A 22,028-nucleotide genomic window follows, 5' to 3' on the forward strand; every position below is an offset into this window, starting at 1 on the left:
TACAACTTATATTTTTATGAACGAACAACTCTAATATACTTGATTTAGAGTTTGTAATTGAACATTACAAATATGCAATGGGTTGAACATTCATTACAAAAGTTTGAATTTATCTTTGCAGCAAGGAGTTTGCTCCTTGGCATCTCAATTCTTATAAAGAAAACAAAGTAGGTCATCCCCCACAAAGTCCAAAGGTCAAACCAGAATTAGGGTAAGGTAAATATTAAAAACTAGGTTTTGTAAACCCTAATTTATTAAGACGGCGTCTCCTTATTATATTTCATTTTACAAAACATCTCAAATTAGTTTTAATTCAGTTTTCTTTAAATGAAAACCTAAAAATAGGTATATCGAGATTTTAGTTAAAAATTAATTAAGAACACATATATAAAATTTTACCTTTTTAAGTAACCTAATTACCTACATATTTTAGAAATTATTTTGACCTGCTAAGGGAATAGTATAATCTAAACAAGATAATTTTGATTAAAAAAATATGGATATGGCCAAGATGTAAATTAGAGATCACTAATACATAATACATAGTCCACTTAGTCTACTTGTAGATAACACGAATAAAATATTTTAAAACATTATTCTAGAGAAAGAACTACAATTTATGTATGTACATGTATATTTGGTATTAAGGGGAAAAAATAAACTTGTGTATACTTCTCATCAAATTAAAAATTACAAGTAGTGGTTTAAATAGAACTAAAACCCCTTCCTATTATTTCTCCACTAATAAACCTAACTGACTACTACTTCCACGTACTAAGAATGTGGCACTCAGATATAGATATTACTTAAAAAAAACACCACTCCAACCATATCACCTGCTAGCAAAAAATTTAGATATCCTTCATCTTGTCTTCTATATTTGTTGAATATGTAGGTATTAGTTATATCTTCCTCGTATTTATTTCATGTTTAAACCTAAATCTACACATTAGTACGTACACATGCATATTAATACATGCATATATTTATATAATATTTAATACATAAATATTAAAATTATTATTTTATATATAATATTTTTAATTTATATAATATTAAGTGTGAAAATATTGTTCTCTTATTAACAAAATTTATTAATTATTTTTAACAAACAATTATATATTATATTCATGTATTGAATTAAGTATTAACTAAATTTATTTTATTATATAAAGTTTATATATATACATACAAATCTGAAAAATAGGAATAAAACAATATTTTTGAATATAGCTAATGATTATAGTTACTACCACGGAGTGCATGTTCTTACAAATTTAATAAAATTTTACATATTCCTAATTTGGCTAACCATTTTAGCTATTATGGTTGGAGATGCTCTAAGACCATCTCCAACCACCTGTTAGCTAAAAAGTTTAGGTGGCACAGTTATATACATATTAGTTAAGAAATATAGTAATACATGTTAGCCAAAAATTTAGATATCATATATCTCATCTTCTATATCTGCTGATCATGTAGCATTAGGGAAAATATTCATATCAGATTTGTGTCAACTTTACATCAATACACACTTATATTCATATTATATTTATATTTAATATATATGTTAAAATTTTATTTTATATTTTAACTTTATGTTATATTAAGTATCAATATATGACTTTCTTATTCACCAATTTTATTAATTATTTTAATAAATATTACGTATTTATAAAAATACTACTAAATCTAAACTAATATAATAAAATAAAATGTAAATATAAAATTTTATTTTACATATAAGTATATGTTTTTTAAGACAGTATAAGTGTCTTATTATAATTATATAATTATACATTCAATATTTTTTTATTAAATAAATATTTTATTTTTACTTGTATTTATTTAAATATTTAAATTTATTTTAACATGTGAAATTTTATATATAAAATGATTTGCAAATACATATAACATACTATTTTTGAATATAACTAATTAATATAGCTAATACAGCTAACCATTTTAGTTATTAGGGTTGGAGATACTTTAATCCTATTGCTACTAATAAATAAAATATGTTGACTTATTCAAATAAATAAAACAATAAGTAAAACATATAATTTAGATTAAAATCCCAACAATCTCCCCTTAATCTAAATTTTCCTGAACAAATAATAACAGCCACTATGGCTTTTAACCTACTAGTCGGTTTGGCTTTCAATTTTTCTGCTAGTAACGCTACTAGGCCTGTCTATAACAAAAATGGTTCATCATCATCCACCTTTGCAAGGTTCACTTTGTGTTTTTGTTCATTGTCTTGTATATATTTATAATATTCTGCAGCGCAGTGTCCAAAGATGTTACAGTTATAGCATTTTATTTTGCTCTTGTCACTTCCACCATTTATGCTATATGATCCTCCACGGGATCTTACCTTCCATTGTTCCTGAGTTAACTGTACAGATGATTTCCATTGTCTTCAACATGTCCATGAATCCTCTCTTAATGAACTCTTAGCCTCTCAATTAACTCCTCAACATACATGTTGTCCAAGTCACCAAATTGTTCAACAGTTGAAGCAATCTACAGAAAATTTGGTATGACAACACAAGACTCTTCCAATTTATCTCCTAGAGCTCGAATATTACTCACAATATTATTCAGTTTTATAGAGAAATCATCAATATATTTTGTCACCTTTATATGGAGAGCTTCAAACTCTGAACTAAGAGTCTGCACTTTTGCTTTCTGATAGCATCCCAAGCCTGTTTGGCAATTTCTTTCTCTGTCCCGGACAACAATTATCATTCAAGGAACTACAATTATTTTGAATATTTACATCCATCTAGTATCATTTTTATAGAAAAATAATTTGTATTTAGGTCGTTCACCTAAATTTAATGGATTATTGAACCACAAGTTTAATTTTTTAATTAAAAATTAGTAATTAGTTCCTTGTTTTGTCATTTAGGAAGGTTATAATTCAAGAGTATTTTTTTTAATTTAAAGAATAACAACCTTATTTAATATATAAAATAATTTTCTGGGACAATACTAAAATTTTCTAAAACAAACTTATTAGAATGTAACAAAAATTGTGGCATAAAATATATTTTATATTTACAAAACAAAATATTTCTAATATATAGTTATCATGCACGGAATAACTTCTAATACTATCTCTTATTCAACATAAATATAGAAATAATCATTATTATAAAATCACAAAAGGATGAGGCTCAAATACACCCATACATGATTTAACTGGTCAAATTCACTTCTTTTGTTTTCGTAGGAGGTGCATTCAACTTAAATTTATCAAGAATTTTAACAACCTAATAAATTTTAAAAATTCTTTTGATTTTATTTTCATAAATTCTTTAAAATTATCATTATTTTAGAAAAATAAGATTTTAAAATTATTCTTGAATTTTTTTGTAAAAATAGCATTTGCAACAAAGGACAACTTTTTTTTTTTGCATTTAAAGCTGCCATCTTGCATGATACCCTTATGATTTTGATGATAACACTATTAACTAGCTATATCAGCAAGCTAACAAGGTTTTGACAGGTAAATATAAATATATCAGCAAGCTAATAAGGTTTTGACATGCTTATCAGCGAGTTACAATTGGGAGTTGTTTAGGATAATCAGAATTGTTGTTAACTAAAGATTAAATAGGAATGAGTTTGTGTAAGGATTCTATGATATATTTAACGTGTTTATTTTTACTAGAGCTCCACGTATATTCAAACACTTTTATTTAGACCATTTTCCATTTTCTAGTAAGTTATTTATAAACGTTTTCTTATCCAAGCAAATTATTTCAAGATTTGTATATTATTTAAACTAAAGATAGACGTTTTTAATAAAAACCTTTCAAATCTATCTTATCTTTAAATTAAACATGTTTTCTAGATAATTTTAATGTTTTGAATTAAAACAAGCTAACTGTGAGACTTGGTCAAAATCGGGAGTTTTGTTCTTCATTCGAAAGTTAGCTTAATCTATAAATACACTTGGGTATACTTGCTTTTAAGGTTGATCCACGAAGTATACACCATACCATCTGAGAAAATACAACTTGCATTCATTGAATATTCTTTATCTGCGATGTTCGTACTTTTGTACGATTTTTCTTCTTTCTTACGCTGAGTTAGCTCACGTAAGATTAGAGATGTGGTGCATAAGTGATAAATCTCTCTCGACAAACCAATGGTAAAGTCGTCAAGAAGAGAAGCGGTAGATAGTGACAAATATTACGCTGGGGGTATGAAATGGTTGTAAAAATTATTTAGAAGTGCATTCATATAGACTGCCCTATCATATTTAGAGAAAAAAGGGAGGAGAATGAAGGAAAATGATTAAATAAGTTCATAATGAGGCACCCTCAAATTGGAAGACGATAATATAATTTTTTAAAATTGCTAGGGGTTAAAAATTTCAATCCCATTTCCAATGACATATGAAATTTGGGGTAGTTGTTATGCCCAAAATTTGATACAAAAATTATTCGGCTCAAATTCGGGTCAATTGGACTCAATTAGGGCAAATTATTAAGCAATTGTCTACTTCAAGCTGAATTAGGGCTTACCCTCCTCCAAGGAAAGGAAGGGCATGCCCTCAGGATAACAGAACAAGGGAAGCCCTAACTTGTGAAGAAGTTAGTGCGCGCCCTATTGTATTATTTAGAAGAAGGTGGAGTTTTAGTCAGATTCCTTGGAAGCTTCATGATGCTGGGAAGATGATAGATCCATATTATTACATATTATTAATACATATTTTATGTCTGTTTTAGTACTTTTATTAATAATTATATTACTTTGTTTTGTAGGAAAATAAATAAAATTAGAATTTGAGTTGGTAAATGTGCAGATAAGGAAGGAGGTGGATAATTCTAGAAGCCAAAGTAATTGAAAGATAAATAGAATACTTATTGGAGAAGAAGAAGGATTTACTTTAAGAATCCTACTTATATTCCAAGATCCAAAACCTCATATTTCCCTATATTATTGGGGTATCCCCTCTTGTATTTTACACATCCAAGACACCCCAACACAATCCAAGACACCCAATTAGTTGTTTATTTTGTTCATATTTTTATTATGTGTAGCTAAATTTATTCCCTAGGATGAAGATAAAATTAATTTAATTGCTTTGATATCTTCTCGTTCCTATTATTTGATTCTCATGATTTTTCTTTGTGCTTAATTGTTCAATTGACAAAGTGATTTTGATATATAATTATTATCGGATTTATTTTTCATAGCCTATGATTGCTCTGTGAATTTTTGATGGGTTATTGTTAGATAACAAGTTTCATAGTATATGCTTGTCTCGTTAATTGATATACGTTATTTTTGTGAAGAAAATAGAATTGATTTTAGGATGAGTTGATATTAATTGTGATTGATTAACGGATTCAGATTCCTAGTATTTTCATATTAATTGTTATTTGATATTTACGTTAAACAAATCTTATCTCAAATCTATTTGTCTAGTTAGCCTGATTTAAATTGTTAGGGTTTTGAAAATTTGTAGTCTCTGTGTATCGACCTGTAATTGCTACAACTAAATACCGTGCGCTTGCAGTTCTTATATTTTTACACATCAAGTTTTTGGCGCCGCTGCCGGGGACTATTGTTAATTTACACTCCTTGATATTTAATTCTTCGGACTAGTTTTTTATTTTCTCTTTTTTATTTTTAGAAAATCGTGAAGCGGAGGAAAGTTTGGACAATAAGATCTCAAGAAGGACTAGTCGTCTCTTTTGAATTTTTTGAAAGCGCTTTTCGGTATTCCGTATCACCTCTCTATTTTTTCTTTCTCACTTTTATTATTGAAAATTCAAAAAAAAATATTTGAAAAACCCAAAAATAGTAGTTAGTTAATTGTTAAAACCAATTTGTTGCATCATTAATTCTTTCATGTAGGATCACATCATCTAGATTTTCTTTTTGTATTTATTTCTTTCCATCTTATACAATTGTGGTGATTGCTGGAGGAAAGAGGTACGTACAATTTAGAATAATACACGTAGTGTAGTGCTTCCATAAGTATTTATTATCTCATTCTTTGTGTGTTGCATCATCTTATCAATCTTAAGGGCGACACCCCATTACAAGATAAAGGTGAGGGATTTCATCACCCCTTCATTGGTCCACAAATCGCTAATTCCTTCATCTTGCATTAACCTACCTTAAAAAAATTAAGTAGACGTTAGCCTTGTTAAGACGAAAACACACGCTAAAATTACACGCAAGTATACGCGTTCGCAAGTAGTATAAGATATAAATCAGATTTGTACCCACAGAGACTCTTTTTAGTTAATTTAAGATTATGCACCTATGCAAGAATGGTATGGCTATCGCTCAATGCTAAGATAATAACAAGTTGAGATGTTTATAACTAAGATTAAACTAACATGCAATTAACTAAGAATAAAAGTGATTGAATTAACTATATGAGACAAACATGGGATTTTAACTTCATTAAATACTTCATTCAAAGTCATTGTTCTTAACCTTAGCATGCAATGGTGATGACAACTAATCCGATAACACGAAACTAGTAAACGCCAACTTTCGTTGTACGAACACCCTACTACTAGACATCCATAAAAGAGATAAAAGCTGAATAGACACCAATTATGTTGAAACCCTATATGTCTACAGAATTTGACAACATAAAGGTTTAATGAACAAGTTATCTATCGTGATTACATAGGGCAAGTAAGATGGTTAAAATTACCTACGAATCATGCATAATAAATACATGAACCTATGCTAGCATGGCAAGTTCTAAATCTCTATATTCACTATCGCTTCAATAGAGATTAACAAACTATCTTATATGTTCGCGACGCACATAAGACGAATACGCACAACCAATAGTAGGATATCATACAATCACCACACACTTTTTGATCTGATTTTTGGGAAGTCGAACAATTTTTGCCAGTCATCCTGAATCTCCTGACTGAATATATATTTTTTTCACATGTAAATTAGACATGTAAGCAAACAAGAAATTGATATGCATGTAACCTGTTATTAATTGTCACTACTTTTAGTTTCATACTAGTTATGAGAATCAATAATAAGAGAATAGGATATGCAACTTATATTTTTATGAAAGAACAACAATAATATACATGATTTGAAGTTTCCGATTGAACATTACAAAGATGCAATGGGTTGAACATTCATTTCAAAAGTTTTAATTCTATCTCTCCGGTGAGAAGTTTGTTTTTTCCCATCTCAATTCTTTGGAAGTTTCATTTAGAAAACAAAGTAGGTCGTCAAGAAATCGAGCATTTAATCACAAAGTCGAAGGTTATATCAAAATACAAAATTTAAATTAGCGCCCAGGTAATTGTTTGAAATTAGGTTTTGTAAGCCCTAATTACATCATTAAGAGGTCGCCGCCTCCCTATTATACTTTATTTTATGAAATATCTGGAAATAGTAAATGTTAGAAACTAGGTTTTGTAAACCTAGTTACATAATTAAAGCGGCCCGCCTCCATAATATACTTTGTTTTATAAAATATCTCAAAGTAGTTTTAATTGGGTTTTCTTTAAATGAAAACCTAGAAATAGGTTTATTGAAATTTTAGTTAAAAAATACATAAAATTTTACCTTTTAAGTAAAATAATTATTTACATAATTTAGAAATAATTTTGACGTGCTTAAGGGAATAGTATGATCTAAACACGGTGATTTTGATTCCAAATAAGGATATGGCCAACATGTCAAATTAGAGGTCATTAATATATAGTCTATCTGCAAACAACACACAAAAAAATATTATGAAACTTTTAAATTTTGGGCTATCATCTTAACTATCTTTTACCATCATGATTTTTGCATAAAAGTGATATAACTATTTTATTTCCAATTATCCATGTACTCACATAACTTATTTAAATGAGTATAAATTTTTTTTAATATAAATGCAAATATTATTATAGCTATAAAATTTATTTAGAAAATTACAACTCTGTAATTAAAAATATACTATATCCTCACATAATCCCCTTGCTTATCACTCAGGGCATTTCTCTCTTATTTTTAAACATAATTCTTATTATTATTTTTGCTGACTAAGTTTTACCGTAAAAAATAATTAAAATGTATTTGTCGTAAAGAAAATATCAATCCGCATGTTTTGTAATAAATCAAATAACAGATTTTTAAAAATAGAAAATTTTTCTTTTTAATATATCTAATCAATTTATCTCAATATTTAATGTTAATATTACATTTTATATATAAATATTTAATATATTTAAAAATATTAATTACTACAATTATTTTGAATATTTACATTCTTCTAGTATCATTTTTATAGAAAATTAATTTATATTTAGGTCGTTCACCTAAATTTTAATGAAATATTGAATCGTAGGTTTAATTTTTTAATTAAAAATTAATAATTAGTTCCTTGGTTTTTCATTTAGGAATGTTATAATTCTGGAGTAAGTTTTTTAATTCAAAGAATGACAGCCTTATTTAATATATAAAATATTTTTTTTTGGACAATACTAAAATTTTCTAAAACAAAGTTTATTAGAATGTTACAAAAATTGTGACGTAAAATATATTAATTTATATTTACATAACAGAGAATAATGATTATTTAAAAATAAAATACTTGTAATATTCAGTTACCATGAAAAGAATAACTTCTAAAACTATCTCTTATTCAACATAAAGATAGAAACGGTCATCAATAGAGTATATGCAACACATTACTATTTTGATGTAATTTTTATATCAAAATAGTGTCAAAACTATACTATTTTTAAATTCAATTACAAACCATCAAAATCAAATTTTACACTATATTATATAGGTTATTTTATTATTAAAGTAAAAAAAATAAAATTAAAAATAATAAAATGATTGAATATAAATGAAACAAATTTGTTCTTAATTAGTACGGAGTAGTAAAGGAAAATATGGGCAACATGATAATATATAAAAATTCTAAAAACTTAGTGTGATATCAAAAATTTGGTGTAATTTTGGTATGACACCAAAATATGTAATTTTTAGAATTTGGATCAAGAGAAATTTTACACATATAAAAGTGTAAATTTAAAGTTGGGTCCCAAATGATCTTATAAAATCACACACCTAAGTTTTTTACTTTCTAAAATAATCCGAAAACAGACCAGGCTCAAATACACCCATACATGTTTTTATCGCTCAAATTCACTTCTTTTGTGTTACAAGGAGTGCATTCAACTTAAATTTTCTAAGAATTTAAACAACCTAATTTTAAAATTCTTGATTTTATTTTCATAACTTCATTAAAAATATCACTTTTAAAAAAAAATACGATTTTAAAATTATTCTTGAAACAAATTGTAAAAATAGCATTTGCAACACAAGACAACTTTTTTTTTGCATTTAACAGTGCAAGATGTTATGCACACCAACTAATTATGTTTAATTTTGATTATGTTTAATTTTGATTATGTTTAATTTTGATTGATTTAAATTACAAATATTGTTACAAAGTTGAAAATAATATTTCCGCAAATATTTTGCAAAAGAAATATTTCTTTTATAATTTTCTTTTAACAAAATTATATTTTGCACAATAAATTTTAAAAATAAAAAGTATTTTTACAAAAAAGTTTTCACCCATGGATTTTTTTGAAAAAAAAAACTATATAATTTTTCCGAAATATCTCAATATTTAAAAAAATTATTATAATCGTAGTTAAAAACCATCAAATGTTGATAAAGTTTTTAAAACTCAAAATAATTAAACTTCTAAAATCCAAAAAGTACATTTAAATTAAATATGATCTCTCCGATTATAAATATTTTGAATTTTTATTTATAAGGATAGCCTGGGCCATGGTAGATTTATACTTCTTTCACCTTCTTATATCTAGGGGTACCTTTTGTTGGTTGGTGAAGTACCAACAAATTTTTTTTATGATATTGGCCAATCTGAAGTAAAAATTTTGAAATTATCAGGCATCAGACAAACCAACACTATAATTGTAAAAAATCAATTTAAAGTCAATAACTAACTACCCTCTTGGTCCTCTGACTTGGCCATGTTTCCCCACCGATCCGAAACCAAATCGAAACCAAAAATTGGACCTCTACCTGGAAAAACAAATATATACTAGACTAGGAAGAAAAAGATGTCCACTTAAATATCCTAACAACAAATAGCTACTTAAACCTGGAAGAAAATTCAGGGTGCATTCCCTTCGCATTGGTTAATCTAATGACCTATATATTATCCGGTCTCTAATGTCAACTGAGCTCCATGCCTCTCTTATATCTCTGCTTGTGTCTCATTCTTTGTTATGATAGACCTGCAACACAGCAAATAATATTATTCAATGATGACCTGAAGAAACTCGGAGGTGTTTTTATTTAATCAGGTCATCATTTAGCAGGAAACCGCAACAAAGGAAACCGGAACAATGGAGGGTAGTATAGGGCTAAACTTGCTTGCATCTTTTTCATTTCTTTCTTTCCATTTATTGGGATGATTACACAAGTGCAACACTAATTAGAGCAAGTCCAAGAGTGTCTTAAGAAATGCCTTGTAAATATTATAAAATATGATGTCACGGTAATTTAGGACAATATTCTCATGTATACTCCAACAACAATGCCTTATAGTTGTGTCTTATCATTAAAATAATATTATATTTGAAGGGAATGGAAAAGATGACAGAGAAGATAAGTGTAAAAAAAGGAGGGAAATAATTTTTTATTGAAAAATTTGAAATAAGGCATGCCTAGTAGAGCCTTAAAAATGAGGCATGTGATGAATGTCCTAGTATTTTAAAACACTAGCAGGACATTGTTGGAGCACCTAATTATTCAAAATGCCTCAAATTAGAGTTTAGGACAACAATATAAGGCATTATTGGACTTGCTCTAATAAGAATATTTGCTAATGGAGTGCATGAAAGGATGTAAAGGTAGATTATATAACTTCACCTTCCAAGGAAGTATTACTTTTACATCATCTGTATCAACATAAACATATTTTATCTCCACAAGGCTTATCATCCACAATAATATACTCCCTCTGTTTTTTTTTATTAGTCACTTTGATTGTTACACACATATCGATGTACTTTGACCGGATAGTTAAAAATATAATTTTAAAAAAATTTATTTTTGTGAATTAAAATATAAGTTGTCTACTTTTACTTGCAAAAGAAAATTTTACAAACGATAATTCTGACTAGCCGGTCAAAACACATTGGAATGTGTGCAAACGTCAAAGCGGAAAATAAAAAAAAACAGAGGGAGTAATAAACACATTTTTAAATAACAAGTGCAATAAGGTGTACTATACCACAATACAACTGCTTAGTTAGCTGTTTACTATTTTGGTGATGCAATGTAATAACATAACATTCCAAGTATCTTATTTGAGTACCTCTTTAGAGTGAAAAACATTAATAAGAAATGAGATAGGAAAAGTGATTTAAGAGATTGCATACAATACCTGTTTCTCAGCCTCTGTAAGTCTGCTCCATAAAAGCCAAATTTTCTTATTCATGACCTTCTCTTGCCTGTCGTACATAGGCTGTAGCTTGTTGAAATTCTCAGCATAGAAATAGCTATACCCACTACTACTACTTTCCTCGTGCCAGGAGGGATCCCCAAACCTATTTCGGCTTCGGCGACGAGGTACAGCAGTATTATTAGAATTTTGAGCCATCTGTGATTCTGTAGGGGTGTGATAAATGACCCCCTTTAACTGCTCAGAGCCCAGGTTCACAGTAACTACATATCCACTGTCAAATTTTGCATCAATTGTTCCGATCACTGAGCAACCAGGCTCCAAGTTGGAGCCACCTGTATATAAATGAAAACAAATCTTAAATACAAGTTTATAACGATATGCATGTCCAATAAAGTATATTGAAAATGAAACATAGGGTATATAATGCTCAATATCTTTAAAGATATATCTTATGCAAATTTGATACACATAATATAATGTACTAGATGATGTAGCATAACAATATCAAGTCCAAACCTATAAAAACACCAGAAAAAATGATAATTATTTAACGCATACTAGGAATTCCGTATACTCCAGAACAACTGAGTGAGTGTGGTCGTCGTATTTAAAAGCACGGAGGAAAGGATGAGATTTTTTTTAAAAAATAATAAACTCTATATTTTAGGAATATTAAAAGGAGATGTAGTTTTGTTTTCACCCAAGAAAGTATGAATCTGCATTACACCCCCTGCAACACAAGTACTCATAAGCACAACACATCTTAAGTGCTCAAACTAAGCATCTAACTCACCATTTTAAGGTTACAAAATCTGTCCTAAAGCATGAACTAAACCTTTCTACTCAGATCCACATAAAATCTAAATTTACAATGACTTGATTGAACAGATATTTTCAGAAGTTTCTGATGAGCTAAATTTAGCTACTTAAGTAAAGGACTAAAGGGGGACCAGTAAATTTGCAAATTTCTGATCATCAACCAAAGGCTTCTATATTATAAACTATACCTAGATATTTGTAATATATACACATATTCCGGACAGATATTCATAAATACTATCTTTTTTATCTAATTTATCTGTCAGAGAAGAAGATGAATTAACATATAACCACGAGCCTAAGCATTAATCACTACCCTTCAGATTTACTTATGCTTCCTCAAGCTTACGTATCCAATCTACGAATAGCTTGCTTTAGTCTTCATCTTTACCTAAGGTAATCCGGAACAAAAGAGGCAGCCGAATCCCCCCCCCCCTTCCTATTCTGGTATCTTAGCGTAACATGTTAAATAAAAAGCTCTTTCCTGATAGCCTGATACCATGAGATTCCACCACATGTTATACTAGACCGAAATCAAAACATATTATATTGGAACTGAGAATAATGTCAAACTTAGACACTAATCTAAAACTAAAAAGTCTGAGATCCTGTTAAGTAGTCAAGTATGTATTAGCGGGATAACTGGATAAGAGTTGTCTTGCCTGAAAGGTGATGCGCAGTAGCACTGTCCTCCAAGAGATTTCGAGTTGGAGATCCATTGACAATTGTGCTTACTGAATCTGTGACAACGAAATTGGACCTATTTTTATATTCAAGTCTATAGGATAACTTGTGTTAGCAGACAGAAGTATCGGTAGAGTGAATAAGCAAGTACCAGTAGCTAGTACAGGACGAGTTTTTTGCCGGAAGTAATAAACCTGCTCAAAATGATAAAGCAAGGACTGATAATACTTCCTTAAAACAAAAGATGCGCTTGTTATGGTAGATGGGTATTTGAAAATCATTGTGACTTCCTTCCATTTGCGATCTTTTACAACCTGAGAGAAATTATGATATATCAATATCATATTTTTCAGCAAATATTGCATACATTTAAATTCAACTTTATTCGATGGCAAAACATGCAAACATTAAAAAAAATCTGGCCTTGCCAAAATGATATAGACAAAAATCTAAATGGCGGTAGCCTTAAAAATTTCAACTTAATCTTTTCCTTGCTTACAGAAAATTAAAATTTGCAGCAAATAACTAGTCCAAGAACATAGCAAGTTAACCAATTCCTAGAAACTAGCAGAAAAACAAGAATTACTCCCTCCATCCGACAATAGAAGTCTCTTTTGGGAGAATTTTCCTATATGATATGTCCGCTTCCAACTTCCAATGCAAATATGTGGACATTATTCCAAAATTACCCTTCTTAAAAATTGTATAACAATTAATGAGGGGTGAGTAGAGCTAGAGTCTAAAGTAGTTTATATTCTTATGAAATTCATGCATTAATGATGGGTATAAGTTAAAATGTATCATTTCATAATGTTTTCTTAATAAGCATAAACATTTGAAAAGAGACTACTATCATAAGACGGAGGGAGTATTTTTTCGGATATTCTGAATGGTACCCTTGTGGTTTGGATTTTTTCAAATTAGTACCACTCCTTTATTACCTAATTACTTACGAGTGGTACCCTTGTATTATAGTTTTCACATATATTATACCATTTTGTTATCCAAACCCATTATGTTATCTACACTTTAGAGGAACGTTAAAAGCTTAAAATCTAAGGCTACATACGTAAAAATAATGGCATACGCTGCAAAGTGAAAATGTAAATTAAGAAACTGGTATACTGGAGAATATTTATAAACATAATTTGGTTTTTTTTTGTTCATATATTTTGAAGGATGATGTGTTTATATGTAATATGTTGTTAAAGTTGTTGAAAGGTAATTAGGTCATTTATTTATATAACATTTGAATGACGGAATGACATGACATACACGAAACTTAAAACACAAGGGTACTCCTCGTAAATTAAAAATAAGAAAATTGAACCATTTGGAGAAGTCAAAACCAAAAGAGTACCATTGAGAATATCCCAAAAAAATTACAATGTATGAAGATCAAAACATGCATAAAAGTTGTAACAAATAAATGATATATTGTATTAACCAACATAGACCAATATTACCAAAAGTGTCGAAGTAGCGGACAAAATTTCTAGTGCTTGCGTGAAAATATTTAGCAGATACAATTTTATATAATTTTCATATTCATATATTTACAAGTATGGAATTATAACAATTTAACAATTTCTTAGTACAATATTTATTTTTATATTATCTTTATATTTATCAATATTTTGTGATATTATTTTTTTTTAAAAATGGCAACTATAACATAAAATAATAGGGTCCAAACTATAAATTGTGTAAATCTATAACTTCTTAAACCAAAGGCTTTCAAAGCCTAACCTGCAAAAACTAAACCGTGGATTGTGTTATTTGACTATGTTGTCTTCACTGATACGCCACAAAGGAAGCTGGCTGCTCATCGGAATAATAGGAAATTTTAGGCTGTTATCTGTATTCCATTTCTAAGAATAATATTGTAGCTTCACACAATTCACCCATTAACACGATTTGGCAAGCTGTCAATAGATGATCGAAGAATTTTGCATAGATTTGACTAGTCAGCTTAGACCAGTGTTTTAAAGCACGACAAAGACACATACTGGAGCATTTTCTCATGAAAAATTAAAGCAGGATAGTCAAAATGTTTTAAGACGCTTAGCAAAAAAAATATTTGTTTCAAGACAGTCATATGTCCTTAAGACTTCAGAGTACCAGCTATGATGTTTATCCCGCACACACACACACACATACACACACAAACGCGCACACACACACAAACGCACATGCACGCACGCACACACACACACACACATATATATTCATTTATTTATTTATTTATTTATTAAAATGACATTTAACACTATCAAATCATAGACCACAAATTATCATTTGCAGAGTAGCAACTACTATCTAGTATAAGTTTATCCATCTGTATGACTTCACATTATAGCATATATAAGTCTGAGACCAAACTTGATAAAATTTATCTTACAGAAGGTTGGTAAATGCTTATCACTGTTAAAAAAACTGATGGAAACAAATATACAACCCCTACAGATATGAACATACCATCTCTACGGATATAAACATAGCTCTAAGGCTAATGTACAGTCAATCAGATGATTTGAAAATAGCACGGTACATTTGTTACCATACCTTTTCGATACCACCTCGAGATGTAACCTCAACAAAAAGGCGATGCAAATCTAAAGCAGTTCCTCCAATGGTAGGGACCCTGCAAAGCAAAAAAAAAGTACAATTTCACTTCAGACTTGTCTCCACTCCCACCCTTTTTAGAAGAACTAAATACAGGTTTAGAGCAGATCACCAATGGAGCATCCTCACTGAATAAGGACACAAGTAATATATTTTAAACTGCGATCGTGTAGAAGGTAGAACTTGTTCTAGCATTAGTTCCCAGTTCCTTTATTAGGATGAATCTCACATCATGTAACACATTATCAATTTTCAAAGAAAAATTTAAATCTTGCTCACTGTAGTATGAAACTTGCTTGGATAACGCAAATCACCAACCCACGTGATATTCCCCACCGATGCAAAAGACCATATCAAGATTGTACATTATATTAAGATACGTCAATCCCTAGCAATACAGCAGAAGCGAAGTGGATACCACTCTTCTCTTGGTGAGAAGAGCTTGAGGATTAGAGCCTCGTATGTCATGGTAAAGGTCCCGCCAAAACCTTGCTTTATGTGTTGTCCAATCTAGAACCTTTATATTAATATTATCTTATAAATCTAAAGAGTAAATACAACAATATGTATGTGCAGAAATATAACATCTTGCACATAGTTTTCAGGTCAACTTTTCATCTAACATTCAATTTACTCAAGTAATTAAATATTAATTCAATTGAAAAATCCAGCAAAATAATTTCAAGCTCTACATAGTTCAGCCTGAAACCAAACACCCATTTTTTATAAGCCCAAGTGATAAGTCTCTTACATACAAACAAATCTATCAATCATTGTCCAAAATATCCTATTTTATTGTGAACATTATATGATCGCGGAGAAAACTAAAGCACATCAAAACATACCAAGTGCATCCTGCTAACAAAGCAAAATCTAAGAAGGTAAAATGACACAAAGTTTACCTCTACCCTTAGGATTAGAAGGTTGATTCCACGAAAACCCCTTACGTGATTATATAAGAAAAACAGCGAAAGAACATTCAAAATGAGAGCTATGAAAAAATTCATGCACTAACATGTTGTACAATGATGAAAGATTGTAAAAACTACCAACATTGAATCTTTCCAACTTACCAGAAGTATCAAATAATTCCAATCCATCAAATCAAGTCCCCATAGAGATTTAAAACCTTCGTGTTTAGTCTCATTTGCTCATTTTGTGTCTTTGGTGACATAAATTACCCAAACTATCACAATCGACACTACTTACATACGCCGAAATAGGCTTGACTTCTAACTTTCGTCAAAGACACCATTCAATATTATATCCATTATGACGTGACCCCATGTCCATAATTACCCTAACCTTGTAATTACCATTGTTGCAGCTCATAACCCTCAGACTACTCTTGTTTCTCGCTATACCATGAACACAATCACTCTATCCATTCTTTTCATAAGTTCTGTATGTGACTAACTAGCCTATGACTAAGTGGCGTAAGAAATTACATTCGGCTTGTTACCAGACGAATGTAATTTCTTATGCCATTCACACACACACAAGGCCACCTGCTGTCCGCTATATATAACATTGGGTAAACTTTGAGAATTTCACATATGCAAAACAACCCATTATTGTCATTATAAAATTGAGTACCCTAACAAACACAAACAACCTAAATTTAAACCCATTTTAGAGAAACAAGATTATCAGTATTTAAATAATACCCATAAATTTAAAATAAGAAAATGTAATTAAAAATAATAAGGCAAGAGGAAAAGACTTACTTAAATTTAGAACCGAAAGAAGCATGAAAATTATGAAGCTTTTCAAGAAAAAGAAGAGAGTTTTGAACAATATCAATGTATTCTGCCTCGGGTAAAGGGTATGATGAAGAAGATGGAGACACAATAGTAGTAGTTGTTGCATTCTCACTTGACATTTTAGCGGAGATCAGTGAAGATTGCGAATCAAACCTCCGTGTGTGTCTATTTCTGTGTGTATGCGCAGCGGATATTTTATACGAGGAGTCCTCAAAAACCCCAAATCTAATACCAATTCCAAACTTATTTTTCAGTTCCACTTCCACCTGTCTGTTCCTAAAGGGGTTAAATATCAAATTGGTCGCCGAAGTGAAAGGATATATCAATTATTTCATTGATCTTAACGGGGTATCACTTTAATCACTTTAATCACTAAAATCGTATAATTATCAAATAGATAACTCCAAAAATGTGACGAAAAAGTAAATATTATCTTTTGTTAAGTTCTACACATTTTTCTTTAACGCTACTATAATCAAATGAAAAGTTATGAACTCCAGTATTTTAGATAATATATCTAGATTTTAAAACTTTTATTTACTATTTATTTTTAATTAAGTAAGATAAAATAACTAGAAAATTTAAAATAAATAGTAAATAATTTTTTAAAATCTAGATATATTATCTAAAATACTAGAGTTCACAACATTTCATTTGGTTATAGTAGTGTTGAAGAAAAATGTGTAGAACATAACATATGATAATATTTACTTTATAATCGCATTTTTAGAGTTATTTATTTGATATTTATATGATTTTAGTGATCAAAATGATACCCCGTTAAGATTAGTGAAAGAAGTGATATATGGCCTTCACTTCAGTGACTACTTTGATATTTAACCCGTTCCTAAAGTCCTGCTGTTTACATACTTCTGCATTTTATTCATTAGCTAAGATTACTCCGATACCCGATTATATTATAATTATTTTATAAAAAATTATTTTGAAAAATTTAATTTGAATTATATATAGTAATATTATATTTTTATTATAATAATAATGAGAGTAGAATAAAATAATAAATACGAAAATTTAAAAAATAATATTACCCAAATTACAAATATAGATTATCAACTTTTTATTAAACATAAAAATATAATAACGCATATTTGTGTAAATAAAATTAATTTTGAATAAGATAAAATTAATAAAGAAAATGAAATTATTGAAAATTATTATTTTAATAATATAAAAATGAGGAAAAAAGACAATGAGAAATGGGTAAGATAGAAATGAGAAATGGGTAAAAGAAAGAATTAGTGAAGATAATAAATGAAAAAGAGAGGTTGGAAATAAATTAAATGAGGAGATTGTTAATATAAGATGACATCAGCAAAATTGATAAGAGCTGACACATAGGATTTGATGATGTAAACTCTTAAGGGAGAGCTTGACACATAAAATAGGTTCTCGTGCAGATTCTCGGTTATATTATAATTATTTTTTGAAAAATATTTTAAAATAATTTAATTTAAATATATATTAATACAATATTTTTAATATGTAATAATGAGAATAGAATAAAATTATAATTATGAAAAATCAAAAAATAATATTTTTCAAATTACAAATATCGATTATCAACTTTTTATTAAATATAATAATGAATATTTGTGTAAATAAATTAATTTTGAATAAGATAAAACTAGTAGACGAAAGGGAATTATTAAAAATTATTAATTTAAGAATATAAAAATGATGAAGAAAGAGAATGAAAAATAGGTAAGAGAGAGAATTAGTGGAGATAATAAATGAAAAGAGAGACAGAGATTTGAATGAAAGTAAATTAATAAAGAAGAAGATTGTGAAGAAGAAGATTGTTAGTGGAAGATGATATCATCAAATTGATAAGAGTTTGACAATTTGATGATGTAAGCTATCAGAGCAAATCCAATGCTAGATGTAAAATGGTTATAGTCATTGCTATAATTTGGCACCAAAAACTGTTTTTTCGTGCTAAAATAAAAGTTGCACTTCAATGCTAGTTTCATGACTAGTTTCAAATTTTCATAAATCTTTTAACTTCTACTTAATTTAATATTATTTTGATACTTTAAGATGTACAAGACAACAATTATTTAACTTTTCTCCTCCATTTATAGTAACAAATGATGTGGCAATGATGCATATATGCATCCTTGGTTTCAAATATAGAACCAAGGATGCATATTTGCATTTAAGTATGGCACCCTTTTGGAGTTGAGTTTTTTTGCATTTGGTGCTATAATATAGCAATAGCACCAAAGATAGCATTGTATTGGACGAGTTTGACACCTAAGCTAGGATGATGTCAGTTGTACTTTATTTTAGTATAATATAGATTTGTCCTTCATAGATACCAGAGATAAGAATTATACTACTACTAAACCATAAACAAATTATAACATTTGTAATTTTATTATTTTATATAAATAAATTATAAAAAAATATAATTAAATATTATTGAGATTAATGAAGTTAAAATATATACGTACTATTTGTATGTATCATATTATTGAACGGTTCAAAAATTTTGATACTTAAAATTTTAAAATGCCCTCCTCCTACCACAGTATAAAGGTTGATTCGCTCCGTAGGTGCAAAGTCGATGATTTGCTAATTTTTTTCTTAAATATTGTTTTCTTTTTTTCTTGATTTATTAATTATATTATTATATTATAATTTTAAATATTAAAATTAATTTTGAAAGTGTTTCACTCTGAAGTATCTTAAAAGAGAAAATATCAGATTAAAAATTTTAATTCTAAGTTATATGAGAGGAACAACTTTTTAGAAATGCAACTGCTTGAATATGAAAATGCTAAGAAAAAATGTCTAGCTGTAAAATATGAGTTGCTGAGGATATTAAAAAAGGAAGAAATTCTTAAAAGACAATTAAATCTTGAAAAAAAGTTAATTGCCAAATGGAAGGAATCTAGGGATGTAGCAACTACATTTACAAATCTTCTGTGAAGATACTTGGAATAGGGAGAATAAGAAATTTGGACGAGATGTTACTACTGATAACTATTCATCAATAAATAATATTCATTCGTTGAAGGAAGAGAAATCAAGAGATGAAAATTATTTTCTAAAATCAGTACTTGCAAACTGGACATATCATTTGAAGATGTTGAACCAGTAAGCAAGATCTCTTTAAGGAGATAAGGAAGCAAAACCAAAAGATTTGAGTAGAGCAACATAGGATACTTATCCAACAGAAGATTAAAAGGAGAACTTAATTCTCATATTAGATCAAGAAGCAGGAACAACAAGAATGGAAAAGTAGGGATTAACAAGCATAACAACCACACTCTTGACAAATTTGCATCAAGAAAATCTTATGTCAAGTTTGGCAGTATTAATCATTTACCTAATATAAAATCATCACCACTCCTAACAAGTATATTTCACTCATTCCTTCGAATGTCTTTCCAAAACTTTCCTATTTAGTCAGAACTATAGTTACATACCAAACAATTTTAATCCTTATTACTCTTCTCAAAGTTTACAAGGAAAGAATAGCATGTCTGCATCTTCATTCAATAAGATGCACTTTTAAAATCGCTCATCTGACTTTAACACTATTTCTTTTGCTGAAAGACCATCACCTAGAGTAAAAGTGGACCTTAACCCTTCTCATTCTAAAGCAGCAAAAGGGTTCAAGGAAAAGAAGGCAATCAACATGATTAGTGCCAAAAAGATCTGGGTACCTAAATCAGTTTGAATTGGTTCTGATTTGTGCGGGAAAAGATGAAGAATATTTGGTATATAGACAGTGGCTGTTCATGTCATATGACTAGAGATTAATCCATGCTCACGAAGTTTGAAGAAAAAGTCGGCCCAAACATCACCTTTGGATATGACAGCAAAGGTCATACTATGGGATATGGCTTAATCTCACTTGGAAATGTCATCATTGATAATGTAGTACTAGTTAAGGGACTCAAGCATAATTTGTTAAGTGTCATCCAACTATGTGATAATGATTCTAAAGTCATTTTTAACAAAGAAGCATGTGTTGTCATCAACCAAAATGACAACAAGGTCCTTTTATCTGGAAAGAAAAAAGGAAATGTGTATTTTGTCAATCTTACCTTAACTGATGATGAATCAATGGTTTGTCTACTCAGCAAGACAAACAAGGATGAAGAACGGCTAGAACACAAGAAGCTGTCTCGTTTGGACATCTCAGTCAAAAGAAATTCTACTAAAGAATTATTAGAATTGAGAGTATCTAAGAAGGGTCTCAATGAAGCTTATCAATTTGCTAAGAAGAAGAATCTCATGAGAAGAAGACAGAGTCATTATTCTGACAATCACCTACAATTCCTACATGTGAATCCAATGGGATCAGTTCATGTCTTGTATCTAGAGAAATTCCATTCTATGATCACTTATGTCATCTCAATATTTACATGGATATTTTTGGAGCTCTTGAAACTAAGGGCTATTGAGATTAACATTAGCGACACTAAGGAACTCTACTTAAGTAAAGTAAATACTCCTGAGTTTTCTGTTTCAAGGACTTCACAGTAGAATGGAGCAACTGAAAGAAACAAGAGATTACTCAGAGACGTCGGAAGAGAAACACTTGGAGAACAAAGATAATCAGATATCTCTGGAATGAAGCCATTTTCTTTACAAGCTCAACTCAGAATATATCTTTGATCAATCAAGTCTTAAAAGGGAAA

The 22,028-nt window shown here is 29.1% G+C and overlaps 1 protein-coding gene across 1 annotated transcript; it reads right to left on the reverse strand.

The window, feature by feature from the left end:
* Window positions 1–9,990: 9,990 nt before the first annotated feature.
* On the reverse strand, window positions 9,991–17,631 carry LOC141705751 (high mobility group B protein 10-like). The gene is made up of 6 exons (XM_074508640.1): window positions 17,320–17,631; window positions 15,533–15,611; window positions 13,119–13,281; window positions 12,946–13,023; window positions 11,444–11,796; window positions 9,991–10,289 (listed from the first exon to the last, which is right to left on the reverse strand). The coding sequence occupies exons 1-6, from the start codon at window positions 17,472–17,474 to the stop codon at window positions 10,269–10,271; spliced, it is 849 nt and encodes a 282-aa protein (XP_074364741.1). The 5' UTR covers window positions 17,475–17,631; the 3' UTR covers window positions 9,991–10,268.
* Window positions 17,632–22,028: the final 4,397 nt, after the last annotated feature.

The sequence above is a fragment of the Apium graveolens genome, unplaced genomic scaffold (assembly GCF_009905375.1).
Source record: "Apium graveolens cultivar Ventura unplaced genomic scaffold, ASM990537v1 ctg967, whole genome shotgun sequence".
NCBI lineage: Eukaryota > Viridiplantae > Streptophyta > Magnoliopsida > Apiales > Apiaceae > Apium > Apium graveolens.

Coding starts and splice junctions, on each gene's coding strand:
- LOC141705751 (XM_074508640.1), bottom strand. CDS start 17,474: ATGTCAAGTGAGAATGCAACAACTACTACTATTGTGTCTCCATCTTCT. Junction 11,797..12,945: donor TACTGCGCATCACCTTTCAG/GCAAGACAACTC, acceptor ATTTATATACAG/GTGGCTCCAACTTGGAGCCT. Junction 10,290..11,443: donor TTACAGAGGCTGAGAAACAG/GTATTGTATGCA, acceptor GCTGTGTTGCAG/GTCTATCATAACAAAGAATG.